This window comes from Ochotona curzoniae, unplaced genomic scaffold (assembly GCF_017591425.1).
Source record: "Ochotona curzoniae isolate NIBS_2020 unplaced genomic scaffold, NIBS_Ocur_1.0 patch141, whole genome shotgun sequence".
NCBI lineage: Eukaryota > Metazoa > Chordata > Mammalia > Lagomorpha > Ochotonidae > Ochotona > Ochotona curzoniae.
Window position 1 is genome coordinate 8,538 of NW_024466686.1, and position 13,006 is coordinate 21,543.

The 13,006-nt window shown below is 43.0% G+C and overlaps 1 protein-coding gene across 6 annotated transcripts in view; it reads left to right on the top strand.

Annotated features, from left to right (window-relative positions):
* Positions 1-598: 598 nt before the first annotated feature.
* LOC121166469 (aryl hydrocarbon receptor nuclear translocator-like) overlaps positions 599-13,006 on the top strand; it is a 49,401-nt gene continuing 36,993 nt past the window's right edge. For 4 of the 6 annotated variants that reach the window (XM_040995587.1, XM_040995588.1, XM_040995591.1 and 1 more), the window contains exons 1-2: positions 601-1,573; positions 11,150-11,194. In XM_040995587.1, coding sequence (XP_040851521.1) covers positions 1,464-1,573; positions 11,150-11,194 — 155 coding nt within the window. In that variant the 5' untranslated portion in view covers positions 601-1,463. Of the gene's footprint in view, positions 1,574-11,149; positions 11,195-13,006 lie in introns of all 6 variants that reach the window. The other 2 variants (XM_040995590.1, XM_040995589.1) reach the window with 2 other exon arrangements.

The following is a 13,006-nucleotide window of genomic DNA, read 5'->3' on the forward strand; positions in this document are numbered from 1 at the left end:
AGACAGAGAGGAAGATCTTCCGTCTGATGATTCACTCCCCAAGTGGCTGCAATGGCCGGTGCTGCACCAATCCGAAGCCAGGAGCCAGGAACTTCTTTCCGGGTCTCCCACACGGGTGCAGGGTCCCAAGGCTTTGGGCCATCCTCGACTGCTTTCCCAGGCCACAAGCCTGGGAAGTGGAGCTCCGGGATTAGAACTGGCGCCCATATGGGATTCTGGCGTGTTCAAAGCGAGGACCTTAACCATTACACTATTGTGCTGGGCCCCCAAATAGAATTTTCTTAAGTTTACAGACCACTCAAATTATGCATTTTATATTGAATCATTGTTATAGATTGTACTTTTGTTTATAATGAAAATACTTAGGGAAACTTTTAAGGAAAGTAGTTTGTTTGAATTATTAAATTTATTTGTGTAAGTTAATATTCACTATTCCTTTGGATGTATTCAGTGGCATTAGTAGTGATGTTTCAATTTCAAATATTGGTAGTTTGTTTGTTTGTTTTTGGTCACTACTATCAAACTGCTTAAAGAATAAGCCCTGTATCATTGATTTTCTTTATTGGTATTTTGTTTTCAAATTGATTTATTTCTGTCTCTTATTGTTTCCTTCATTCTGTTTGCTTTTGCTTTGTTTTGTTCTTTTTCTGTACTCTTTGGGGTGAATGTTTAGATGGGTTTAACCTTTTGTTTGCTAATAAAAATATTTTACTAGTAAAAATTTTCCTTTGAGTATAGCGTTAGTTGTGTCTCACAAATTTTGCTGTGTTGTATTTTCACACAGCATAATTAGAAGAAGACTTTTTTTTTACTAAGCCAAAATGTGTCTGTTTTTGATTACAGTGACAGGTATATATGAACTGAGGCAAATGAGAGGTAAAGTGGACTTGGCTCTGAGAGATAGTTACAGTGTGTTATTGAATTGAGATTAAGAGTCTCATGCTCTACCGACTGAGTAGCCGGGCACACGCAAAGTGTGACTGAATTGAAAGGTGTCAGGAAGATAGAGAAAAAATAAAGGACGTCAGTTTTATTCTACATGAGATGAAGTAGTGGCATCTAGGTGACTTTTTTATTTCTGAGTTTTCTGTATTTTCCAATTAAAATAACTAAAAAAATAAAAAATTATAAATCCTGTATGGATGAAATCTATAAACTAATTTTGTATGTACTTCAAGTTAGTATTGCATCACTGTTACGAGCTTTTGGAAGTGAAGATTGCAGAATGTACTATTTTGCTTTCTAAAGTGTTAAATAGAAGCTGAAGTGTGGGAAAATCTTTTTAATGAGTTTCAGGAAGAACAATTTGGAAATGCTCTTTTGGAAATGCTCTTTTGGGCTTCCTGGTCCTACTTAGATTTGATGTATAGTTTGAGCCTTTCTTTGAGCCAGCTTGATACCTTTTTTTTAAGGGCCATCTTTTTTTTGTGTATTTCCTTTTTTTTTCTTTTTTCCTGACAGAAATGACATCAGATGTACCATCACTAGGTGCAGCCATTGCCTCTGGAAACCCTGGGCCCGGGATTCAAGGTGGAGCAGCCATTGTCCAGAGGGCTATTAAGCGGCGACCAGGGTAAGTTGTATGAAGTTGTGAGTGTCTCTTCTGTAAATGACTTCATTTCATTAACTGCAGAACCTCTTGGCTATTTCTGGTCCACTCATTTTATCTGGTTACTTACTATTCTGCTATCATATAACTCTCCATGGGTTTTACTTTTTTTTTTAAAAAAATTCATTTGTTTTTTTAAAAGAAGATCCAATTATTTATTTGGGAGGCAGAATGATAGAGGAAGAGATAGGCAATGACAGTGAGAGAGGTCTTCATTCCTTGGTTCACTCTCCAAATAACTGCAATGACCAGAACTGAGCCAAAGTCAGGAGCCGGGAGCCAGGTCCATGTGGGAGCCAGGTCTGCCATGTGGGTGCAGGGGACCAAAGTCTTGAGCCATTCTTGGCTGCTTTCCCAGGCTATAAGCAGGGAGCATGATAGAAATGTTACAGCTGCAGCCCAGATCCCAGATATGAGATGCCAACATTACAGGCTGAAGCTTAGCCTGACTACACCACAGCACCAACCTGTACTTTTTAAATTTAATTTTATTTATTTGAAAGAGAAACAGATACAGAGTTCTTATCTGTTGGTTTATTCTTCAAATGTTTCTAACAGCTGGGATTGGGCCAGGCTGAAACTGGGAGCCCAGAACTAAATCCAGATCTCCTACCTAAGGGTCAGGGACCTGGATTTTAGGGTGTATGTTAGCATTAAGCTGGATTTGGGAAAGGAATCAGAACATAAACCTAAGCATTCTAGTAGGGGGTGAGGTTATCCTAGGCAGTGTCTTACCTGCTGTGCCAAATGCTCATCCCTCAATGCTATTTATTAAATGCATAATTAATATGTAATGTTATCTGATTGTTAGTGGGATGCAAAGGTAAAGATGTAGTCCTGACTCCAAGTTTTGCATGTTTGTTAAAGATAATCATTACATACTTAAGTATAATACAAGATCGAATATACTGAGTTTCGTGAGAAGGGAACAAGTACAGTGTTTTTAAGTCATGGGTGTATCACGTGATTGGTAGAGAGTAGGGGAAAAAACCTCAAAAAAGAGGTTGTGTTAAAGGGTAGTATCTTATCCATATTTTGGTATTAAGTTTCCATTTTGCTTTTAATAATTTTGTAATTAAGATTGTAACTTTTTAATTTTTTATTTTATTTATTTATTTTTTAAGATAAATTTTTTATCCACAAGTTTTATTTATTTATTTTATTTATTATTATTTTTTTTATTGGAAAGGCGGATATACAGAGAGGAGAGACAGAGAGGAAAATCTTCTGTCCGATGATTCACTCCCCAAGTGAGTGCAACAGTGGAAGCCAGGAGCCTCTTCCGGGTCTCCCACGCGGGTGCAGGGTCCCAAAGCTTTGGGCTGTCCTCAACTGCTTTCCCGGGCCACAGGCAGGGAGCCGGATGGGAAGCGGGGCTGCAGGGATTAGAACCGGCGCCCATATGGGATCCCGGGCATGCAGGGCGAGGACCTTAACCACTGTGCCACCGGCTGGGCCCTAAGATTGTAACTATTTTTTATGTTTTATCCTACCAGTAGTAATGTAGGAGTGATACCTGGGTTAAGTAGCAACATAAGTAAATATTAAACCATGTTATGTGTTCAGGAATTACTCATTTTAAATCAGATACTGAGTTTCAGAGTGAATAAGTAACCCAACTTTTTAACCTAAAGTTAGTGTCGAATCTGGGATATGAAATTTAGGAATTTGGCCTCAGAGTCTACTCCTTTTTTTTTTTTAACATTTGTTTATTTTGAAAGTCAGCTGCAGAGAGAGAGGGAGAGACAGAGTAATCTTCCATCTACTAGTTCTCTTCCCAGATGGTTGTTAACAGCCAGCAGTGATCCAGGCTGAAGCTAGAAGCCAGGAGCTTCATCCAGGTCTCCCTTCTGAGTGGCAAGAGCCCAAACACTTGGACCACTTTCCACTTGTTTTTTCAGGCCATTAGCAGGGAGATGGATTGGAAATGGAACAGTCAAGACTCTAACCAGCACCCATATGGGATGACAGCATTTCAAATGGCTATTTTATCCACTGTGTCACAATGCTAGCCCCTCAATGGACATCTTAACTGCTAAGCTAAATGCCTGTCTCTACCATTAATTTTTAATGCATTTTCTCATCTTTCTTCTGTATATAAATTTCTTAATAGTTACATCATATAATTACATAGTTTTGTATGGTTGACCTTTTCATCTTACCATATGTATGTAAATGTACATATATATAAATATACATATATAAAAACCTTTTAAGTACATAACCTTTTTCATATTGTTGCATTCTATAAAGATGTCATTTAAAATTTTTTTTCTTTTATTTTTAATATTGTTTACATAGTTTAAAGGGATGCATGCCCAAGTGGGTCTCCAATTGGAGGGACGGTCAAGGAATGGAGGAAGGTGGATAGGACAAATGTTTCAATTTTTTTTCCTCTTATGCTCAAAGAGGGGAAGGAGTGGGGGCCACTCCCTCCTTGCTGTCAAACTACATCAGCACCTGAGGTTGGGGGATAGTTCTTTGATGATACCTTAGAGACTCTGACATGGGGAAGAGTGTTCTGAAGGTGTTACTAAGTAGTTTTGATAGTTCTGAAACATTGTCAGCTTTGTTGCAACAGGCTCAAGAAAATCTTTCCAAGATCTGTTGGCTGACCAATTCCACCATGGTTCATCCATAGGCCCAGGAACATGTTGCAAAGCTTTTCCAGGAGTGTGGTCCAAGCTGTTCTGCTTCCCATCCTCTGGCGAGGCACTTAGTGTCCTCTGCTGACCTAGATGTCCTGGGTGTCATGTCCCCCATGTGCATCTGGGCATGCTGTCACTGTACAGGCAGAAGCAACTGAGGAGGCTCAGTCCTGACACACACAATCTAAGATTGAACCACATGTATTGTGATTTTCCCTGTGGCCAGGGTTTGAGTCCAGCCATCTAGCTGGGGAGTCCCCCAAGAAACCTTGCCTGGGATGACCTCAGACAGTGTGTGAGTCAGTGCAGTGTCAGTTCATTCTGTCACCTGTAGCAGTCAACATACATACAGGTTGATGTAGTTGCCTGGTCAGTTCTGCCCCTAGCCCCGTCTCATGTGAACTAATGGCCTAGCCCAGCCCAGACTGCCACAGGCCTAGTCTTCATGAACAGCAGCGGGTGCTGTAGCCTAGTTGGGGTGACCTCCCAATAAACCCCACCAGGCCTGCCCTCAGCTCTGGTTTTTCCACCTGCCAGCATGTGCTGCAGCTTAGGCCAATTGGCCCGTACTTGCCGATGGGTGTTACATCCTACCCCAGCTTGGCCCAGACCCAGACCCATCTCATGTGAACCAGTTGATTTTGTGGCCTAGCCTAGTCTGTCCCACATCCATTCTGGCTTTCATAAGTGCCAGTGGCAGCTGCAGTCTTGCCTAGCCTGGTCCGCCCATAGCCCCTGTTCTTGTACTCACCAGTGGGAGCTGCAGCCTAGCAGAGAAGTTCCCAAAGTTCCCCTTCCAAACTGAATTTTGTGCTTGTTTTGACCTAGCCTGGCATGGTTCACCATAGTCTTAGCTCTCCTTGGTGGGTGTTGTAGCCTAACCCAGCTGGGTGCAGCCTGCATCCAATCCTGGCTTTTGTGCAAGCCAGTGAGTACTGTGGTACTGTGGCCTGGCCTCGCCCAGCCTGCCCCAGACCCAACCCACACAAATGGTGCAGCCTTGCCTTGCCTAACCTGTCCAAGCTCTGGCCACTGTGCTCCCCAGCAGAAGGTGCAGCTTAGTAGGGAATTCCCCAAGCTATCCTACCAGGCCTGCCCCAGACCTGGATCTCATGCATGCTAGTGGGTGTTGCAGCCCTGCTTGGCATGATCTGTCCAAAGTCTTGACCTTTGCATGTGCCTGATGGGTGCTGCAGCCAGGCCCAGTCTGGTTCACTCCCACCCCTAGCTCCCGTGAGTGTCAAGTGAGATCTGCAGTCCTGCCTGGCTCAGTCCATCACTACGCACAGCTCTTGTGCAAACTGACAGGTGCTGTGGTCCTCGGGGGCAAGCCCACAAGTCCCCTACAGAATCTGCCCCCTAGACCTGGTTCTCTTGTGTTCTAGTGGGTGCTGTGCTTAGCCTCATGTGGATCACCCCTTACCACAACACTTGAGGGCAGATACTGTGGCCTAGCCCAACCAGACATGCCCCCTACCCCCAGCTTTTGTGTGTGCCAGGGGACAGTGGATAATGCTATTTAGCACAGCCCAGGTCTCCTGAGTGGGCAGGTACCTTGGCCTGACCCAGACATACCTTCCAGTTTCTCCACTCTAAACCACTCATAGCTCCTTCGCCTACTTGTGAATGCAGTGGGCTGGTCTATGGAAGACCCCAGAAGTCATTCCACCCCTGTCAAACATGCTCTCCGTCTAATATGTCTCCAGATCTCCCCTGAGCAATGTGTAGTTCCCCAACCTGCGGGCCAGGGTGGCATGCCCCAGCCCAGCATTCCCCACCTTCCCCACATATCTTAAAAAAAAAAAAAAAAAAGAATAGGCAACTATGCTGGCATATTGGTATAGTTAACATAAATTTGGCATTAACCGGGCCCATAATGCCCACTAGCTATTGGCTGCTTTTCTCCTTCAGTGTAACACTTGCCTAGTTACAAGGCAGCCTAGACAGTTGCCTATAGCTGGAGATATAGAAATATATTTTTAAAACTTTATTTTTTGGTAATGTTTACATAGTTGATTAGGGTGGGAAGGGTTGAGGGTTAGGGGAAAGTGGGTGAGACCATTGTTTCCAAATTTTCTTTTTCTTCTTCCTATATCTGGGGAAAGGGGGGTGAGAAGAAGAGAAGCCGCACTCAGCATCCTAACCACATCAATACTTAGGGATGGGGAATGGTCACTTGATATCATCTCAGGGTCCTCGATGTGGAGCATACTCTGAAGGTTCTGCTCAGGTGGTTTTGACAGTTCTAAAATTGCTGTTGGTCTTGTCGCTGCAACTATGAGGAAAGTCTTACAAGGTCCATTGGCTGACATAGCCCACCTTAGAGTTGCCATTCATCCAGATATTTGCTGTCAACATTTTATTGGGGTAGTTTACCAATTTGTTCTGCTCTCCATTCTCTGCTGTGGTACCAGATGTATAGGCATACTTTATAGTGGTTGTTTAAATGATGTAAATATTTTTAAAAAGATGTTTTTATTTATTTGAAAACAGAGTTACATGGGGGTGGGGAGGAGGGTGGAGAGAGAGAGATATCTTTTGTCTACTGGTTCACTATCTTCGATCTACTGGTTCACTCATGAAATGGCTACAGAATCCAGGGCTGGGACAGAACAGAGCCGAGGGTTTCTTCCAGGACTCTATGTGAATGGCAGTAGTCCAAGAATATCCTCTGCGTCTTCCTAAGGGAGCTGGATTAGAAGTAGAGCAGCTGGCTAGGCCATTGCTCCTGCTGGTGAGCGTGAGAGCTATGACTGGGGACAGACCAGTCTGGGCAGGGCTACGACACTTGTTGGCTTATATATGAAATGTGGGAGAGCTAGGTTGGGCTGACTATATCTACTGATACAGGCATGAGCCAGAATGAGGGCAAGTTGGTTGGGCTTTGCCACAGCATCAGCTGTGGCAAGTGCTTGGGATAGAGGGCAGGTCCTGTTGAGCTAGACTGCAGAACTACCTGGAGAGTGCAAGATCCAGGTCTGGGAGTGGGCCCAGTAGGGAAACTGTGGGCACTGATGGGCTACAGCTCCCACTGGTGAGCATGAGAACCAGGACTGGGGGTGGGCCTGGCTAGATAGACAGTGGCACCTGCTGGCATGAGTGTGGGCTGGAGGGTGGAGTCGGCTGGGATGAGTTAAGCTTCAACACCCAATTATGTATATGAGAGCTGAATGGGAAGTGGGGCTGCCCAGACCAGTCTGCTGCATATGCTGGCAGGCAGAGAAATCAGGCTGGTGGCCAGCTCCATGGGGGTTACTGGGGGTGTGGGAGAGCTGCAGCTGCTGATGGTGTACATGAGAGCCGAGTATGTGGTGGGCAGAGTTGGGCTGGGCCACAGCACCCATTGGTTTATATAAGAAATGGGGCTAGAGATAAATCTAACCTAGCAATGGTAATTGCCAATGTTTACATAGGCTGATGTGGGTGACAAAACAAATTGGACCCCGTACAGGTGGGCGCACACACAAGAGAGGTCTGAGGTCACCTTGAATGAGATTGTATTGAGGATCTCCTCAACTAAACTGGACTCATAACTCCAACCACAGGGAGAATGGCAGGACCTGTGGTCTGACAATGGAGTGCATCTGTCAAAACAAGACCTCCTTAGTGGCTTTGACGGAGCAGTGGACAGCATACCCAGAGGCATATGGAGGATATGTCAGACCATTGGAGCCTGCAGAAGACACCTGGTACCATAGCAGAGGAAAGAGGGCAGAACAAATTGATCAACTACCCCAGTGAAGCATGACAGCAAATATCTGAGCAAATGGAGACTCAGAGGTGGACTGTGTCAACCAATGGACCTTGGAAGGATATCCTCATCCTTGCATCGGCAAGATCAACAGCATTTCAGAACTATTGAAACCACTTAAGCAGAACCCTTGAGGCATGCTCCACATGAGGGACTTCGGGATGACATCGAGTGGCCATTCCCCATCCCTGGGTGCTGAACCAGTTGGGAGGCTGGGTGTGGCTTCTCCCCTTGTCTCTCCCTTTCTCCCAGATACAGGAAGAAGGAAAGGAAAATGTGGAAACAATGGTCTCACCCATTTTCCCCTTATCCTGGACCCTTTTTGTCCTAATCAACCGTTAACTCATCAAAAATAAAATAAAATAATTTTTTAAAAATGGAGCAAATGAAACACAAAGTGATGTCCATATAGGATGCCAACATCACAGGCAATGGCTTAATCAAATATGCCACAAGGATGGCCCTTACTTAAAATTTTATTTAGTTACTTATTAAAGATATTATTTATTAAAGATTATAATTAATTGATTGATTAATTAAAAATTTAGCCATTGAGCCATCATGCTGGGCCCCTTAATTTTTAAAAAATGATTAATTGTTATTTTTTTAAGATTTATTTTTATTTACTTGAAAGAGATACAGAGAGAGAAATGGAGAGACTGAAGTCTTCCATCTTGTGGTCCACTCCCATAATGGTTCTAATGGCTACAACTGGGCAAGACTGAAGTCAGGGGCTTCTTCTGGGTCTTCCACAGGCGGACAGTTGCCCAAGCACTTGAGCCGTCTTTTATTGCTTTTCCAGTTGCATTAACAGGGAGCTGGATTGGAAGTGAAGAAGTGGAAACTCAAACCAGCACCCCCACGGGCTGCTAAAACTTGTAGAAAAACAGCTATGCCACAACACTGACCCCTAATTATTTTTTTAAGATTTATTTTAAAATTTATTTTAAAGGCAAAGTTATACATATTCCATCCACTCATTTACTCCCCATGTGACTACCACAGCCAGGACTGGCGCTGCTGAAGTTTGGAACCTGGTGCTAATCCAAGTCTTCCCTATCATATTGAGCACCTTCATACCTGAGTTTTTTCCAGTGCCTTTCCAGGTACGTTAACAGGGTGCCAGATGGGGAGTGTTGCAGTGGAGGCTTGAACCACTGGAATTCGGTGCCCATATAAGATGCCAGCATCCCAGGTTGTAGCTTGATGAAATGGCCACAGTACTGACCCTATGTGGTTATTAGTTTTTGAATATTTTACTTTGCAGGTTTTGCTTTTATGTCTAATAATGTAGTACACTTCTTTGTATTGTTGTTGTATTTCACATTATTTCTTCAGGGTAATTCTTAGGAATGGAGTAAGAGCCTAAGATTTTGACAGGTGATAGGAGGTTTCAGAAAGGAGGAGTAGGAGTAAAAGGCTTAGGCCATGTGCTTCACTCACAACTCAGCTAGAGGTTCTTTCTTCTAGGTTCTCCTTTCCCACTCATAGAGATGCCAGCAGTTATTACTGGGTTAAGATGTACCATGAACAACATTGTGGCTTAATAAAGTACAGAGATTAATAGGAGATTGGCCTACTTTATTACTTAATACTTTTCCTAATTCCCTGAAAGTCACCTTTCCTTTCACTAAATGGCTATAGCATGTTTATTGTGCCATTCACAAGGCATTTTCCATTTCTCATTTTAAAAATTAATTTTTTTAAGATTTATTTAATTTCTATTGGAAAGTCAGATATACAGAGAGGAGGAGAGACAGAGAGGAAGATCTTCTGTCCGATGATTCACTCTCCAAGTGGCCGCAACAGTCGATGCTGTGCCAATCCGAAGCCAGGAGCCAGGAACCTCCTCCAGGTCTCCCATGCAGTTGCTGGGTCCCAAGGCTTTGGGCCATCCTCGACTGCTTTCCCAGGCCACAAGCAGGGCGCTGGATGGGAAGAAGAGCTACTGGGATTAAAACCAGTGCCCATATGGGATGCTAGCGCTTGCAAGGTGAGGACTTAAACCCCTAAGCTATCGCGCTGTGCCCCTAAAAATTAATTATGTTTTTATTTTTGAAAGACAGATTTACAGAGAGAGATTTTCTATCCGTGGATCACTCCACAAATGGCCACACTGGCCATAGCTGGGCTGGTTCAAAGCCAGTCGTCAGGAGCTTCAACCAGGTCTTCCACATGGGTGCAGGAGCTAGATCAGAAATGAGGGCAATCAGGATTTGAACTAGCACCCCTATGGGATGCTAGCACAGCAGGCAGAGGCTTAGGCTAATATGCCATTGCACCTGCCCCTCTTCATTTGTTTTGTATTTGTATTCATCTATGATGTTTATTGAAAGCAAAGTTATTATTTTTTATCACCTAACGAAGTGTCTTGAAGGTAGTATATATTGCATAAGTATTCAATGAATGAAGGAAATGGGTGACGGGGGCCCAAGCACTTTGGCCATCTTCTCTGCTTTTCCAGGACTTCATCAGGGAGCTGGATCTGAAGTGGAGCAGCTTGGACTCAAACAGGTGCTGACATGGAATGTTGGCCACTTCTGATCCAGATTACTGGCAGTGTGACTAGAAAGACAGCACATGGTGGCCACAGTGCTTGGGTCCATGCAACCCAGCGGGGAGGATTGGATGAAGTTCCTGGCTCTTGGCTTGCCCTGGCATAGCCCCAGCTTTTACAAGCAGTTAGGATGAACCAGCAGATGGACGATCTTTCCTTTTTCTGTTACTGCCTCTGCCTTTCAAAAAAGAATGGAGGATGTTTCAGAAAGTTGTACCACCTGACTTAGAGCAGACCATTGAAAGGAAAAAAGGACCCAAATTATTGATAGCAATATTCAGTTCATTTTGAGTAGATTTGTGCTGCTTTCATTGAGGTTATACTTTCAGGCAAAAGCTTTGGCACATGGGCACCACTCCCCAGCGTAGTGTTGTGGTATCGGTAGGTACTCTGTTTTTTCCTTTTGCTCAGTTTGGCACTGAGGCAAAGCAGTAAAAGAGCTCTTTTGACTTCTGCTTGGTTTCTCCTGTCCCTCTTGTATTTGAATGAGTTCATGGATGGCTTGTGTTGACAAATTAAAAAAAATTTTTTTTTGGTAATTATATTAGTAGTATGTTTACAGTGTTTTTCATTGACTTTCCTAGGCTGGATTTTGATGATGATGGAGAAGGGAACAGCAAGTTTTTGAGGTAAGATTTTTGAAGAACTTTCTCTTAAATTTATTAACATTATAAATTTTTTTAAGGAGCTGTTTCATCTTAAAACTGTAAATTTTTGTGTTTTATGCCCAACATCTTTTAAACATTCTATTATTAATAGTTGCAGAGAAAGGCCTTCAGTGAGGAGAGGCAGGTGGCTTACAAGGCTGCTGTGTCAGTTACCCATTAGTGCAGGTGCTTGCTGTTTCTCAGAGATTTGTAAATTATCTGTGTGCTTAGTCTGTTGATCTTTCTCACACCAGCTCATAAGATTGCATTCAGCTAGCTGGTCCACTAGAGGTTTGACCCAGCTGGGATGGCTGGTGTTTCCCTCTCTGTGGTCTTTTACCCCCAGAGAAGACAGACTGTTTCTTCCCTTGGCTGTGGCTATATTGTAAGAGCACCTGTCAGTGTGTGGTGCTTATCAAGCTTCTGCATACATGATATTTGCTAACATCTCATTGGCCAAAGCAGGTCGTATGTTCAACTCCTGAGTCAGTGTGGGAGGAGGCTACAGGAGTGGAATATGGGAGGTATGATTTATTAATGTACTCCTTTATCATACTGTTTGTTACTTGTTCACTCCTCCTATCAGGAATTGGATTTTGTATCCTTGAGTTATGAATCTTATGGAACATTAAATACGGGTTTTTTAAAAAATAAATTCAAGAAAGGATCTTTCAAAAAGAGGGGATATTCTATTTTTTTTTTTCATTTTTGAGTTAGCCCCCGATAAGGGTAGCAGATTTAATTGTACAAACAGGTTCCACAGACCACCATAAGGTATTTTTTTTAAAAAAAGATTTGTCTTTTTTTGAAAGGCAGATTTACAGAGAAAAAGAGAGAGAGAGAAAGATCTTCCATCCGCTGTTTCTGTCTCAGCCCTTGCTGAGCTGATCTGAAATCAGGATCTAGGAGCTTCTTCCTGATCTTCCATGTGGGTGCAGGGTCCCAAGGCTTTGGGCCTTCTTCTATTGCTTTCTCAGGCCACAAGCAGGGAGCTGGAAGGGAAGTGGAGCAGCTGGAATAGTAGCCAAAACCCATGTGGGATTCTGGTGCATGCAAACAAGGACTTAAGCACTAAGCTCTTGCACTAGGCCCTGCATCGAGTATTTAAAGGAGACTGCTTAAACACTGATGGTGGAAATATGAATTAAACACTATGGAAAACAGTATGGAGATTTCTTAAAAGACTAGAAACACAAATTGCCATTTGATTCAACAATTCTCTATTGGGTATATACTCCAAAAATATGAACATGTTGTTTCAAAGTGATACCTGGGCTACTATGTTTATCATTGTTTATTTTTTTTAAGTTTTATTTATTTGTTTTAATTGTTATTAACATTGTATTATGTGATACAGTTTTATAGACACTGGGATTCCCCCCACCCCTACCACAACCCTCCCCCCATAGTGGATTCCTCCACCTTGCTGCATAACCACAGTTCAAGTTCAGTTGAGATTCCTTCATTGCAAGCATATACCTAGTATAAAGTCCAGCATCTTATTGTCCAGATAAGTTCAGTGGCTTCTTGGGGAGACCTTCTCTAGTCTGAAGGTAGAGCTAACAGAGTAAAGTTCCGGTCAGTTAAAAGCCCCAACAAAACATCAGCATCAATATACAATGTTATGGAATTAATTGACATAGTATTGAGTAAACAATATGTTAAAAATAATGCAAGTTCAATTCTTCAAAACACCTGGGTTGAGACAGTATCAATGACAGGTTCAAAAAGTAACAAACAACCAAACAAAAATTACAGGTTAAATCAAGGCAAACATGTGGTATCTAACCTTTT